Source organism: Drosophila hydei, unplaced genomic scaffold (assembly GCF_003285905.1).
Source record: "Drosophila hydei strain 15085-1641.00,03,60 unplaced genomic scaffold, DhydRS2 tig00000237-arrow-arrow-pilon, whole genome shotgun sequence".
Taxonomy (NCBI): Eukaryota; Metazoa; Arthropoda; class Insecta; order Diptera; family Drosophilidae; genus Drosophila; species Drosophila hydei.
This window is the reverse complement of record NW_022045691.1, coordinates 705,862-707,011: the sequence shown is the minus strand read 5'-3', so window position 1 is coordinate 707,011 and position 1,150 is coordinate 705,862. Positions and strand designations below refer to the sequence as shown.

The 1,150-nt window shown below is 40.9% G+C and overlaps 1 protein-coding gene across 1 annotated transcript; it reads right to left on the bottom strand.

Moving 5' to 3' along the window:
- Positions 1-755, bottom strand: LOC111593475. Its single transcript, XM_023306237.2, has 2 exons — positions 673-755; positions 1-600 (listed from the first exon to the last, which is right to left on the bottom strand). The coding sequence occupies exon 2, from the start codon at positions 492-494 to the stop codon at positions 159-161; it is 336 nt and encodes a 111-aa protein (XP_023162005.1). The 5' UTR covers positions 495-600; positions 673-755; the 3' UTR covers positions 1-158.
- Between the last annotated feature and the right edge of the window lie 395 nt (positions 756-1,150).

Below are 1,150 nucleotides of genomic sequence, written 5' to 3'. Positions count from 1 at the left end.
TTTGTTTTTATGTGTTCACTTTAACAATTTTGATCAAATTTATCGTTGACTATAAGTCTTCGTTCATTTTGATTTGTCCGACTAAAACTGCATATTTCACTGTGAAATTTCGATGAAGTTGTTTGTGTGTGTTGATTTAGAGTAATCACAAGTTGCTTTTAGTCCTTCCAATGAGTGGGCGTGGCATTGATGGCAGCACGTAGAGCGCCACGATAATCGGTGCCCTGGTAACGCACATGCTCCAGCACCCGCCCCTGCCTATCGATAACGTAGAGAGAATGTCCGCTGCCCTCGATGCCGACAGCGTCCTCCATGGCACTGGCAGCCGTTACCGCGGCCAGAGCCGTTGGCGCCGACTTCTCACTGGGCACAGCTGGCAAGCGCGGCAGCATCAACTGAACCGGATCCCTACAGCCACCGATTACAGTTAGCTCTGGAAAACGGCAAATGGTCGGTACGTATATATTGATTTGAGCCCGAGATCCGGCCATCATTGTTCTATATATATCGTTCTGTATCGATATCGTTTTGCCAGAGAGTCCTTTTTGGCTGTAGCTACGGCTACTTTCGATTTTCTCAATTATTGTATTTGGATAAAAACTGAAATTTGAAACAGGCGACAGCAATTAATCAAAACTATATCATCTTCTTGAGAGTCAAAACAGTGTTTACTTTGTTCCGAAATCAGATTCATACGCAGACTACAAATTTATAACTTGCTGTTTGTGCTCTGAAAATACGATTGAACAGTGTTGGAAATCCCCAAAAATAAATTCGGGCAAAGCCTGCGACAAAATTTGATAACAAAAGACTGGATTACTTGATGAAAGCCTCAAATACACTTTATGAGACTTTAAGCATTCATAACGGGTTTAGACTTTTGTTGAAGCTGAAGCCGGCAATGACCGACTAGCAGATACCCTGTGTTTTATATATTTAGCAGCATATTTTTAATTTAAAAAATAAAAGAAATAAGTTTTGTTCTTAAAAAAATATATGTTGCCCCTTCAAGCAGGACTCGAATTCGGGTTTGTTAAATAGAAATGGTTTTTGCTGGTTTCGAGCCGGGGTCTGCGAGCATTAGGAGGAGCATTAGACACTAAGAAATTGGTGATAATAGAATTCGAATATGTATTTGAAAGTGCAATTC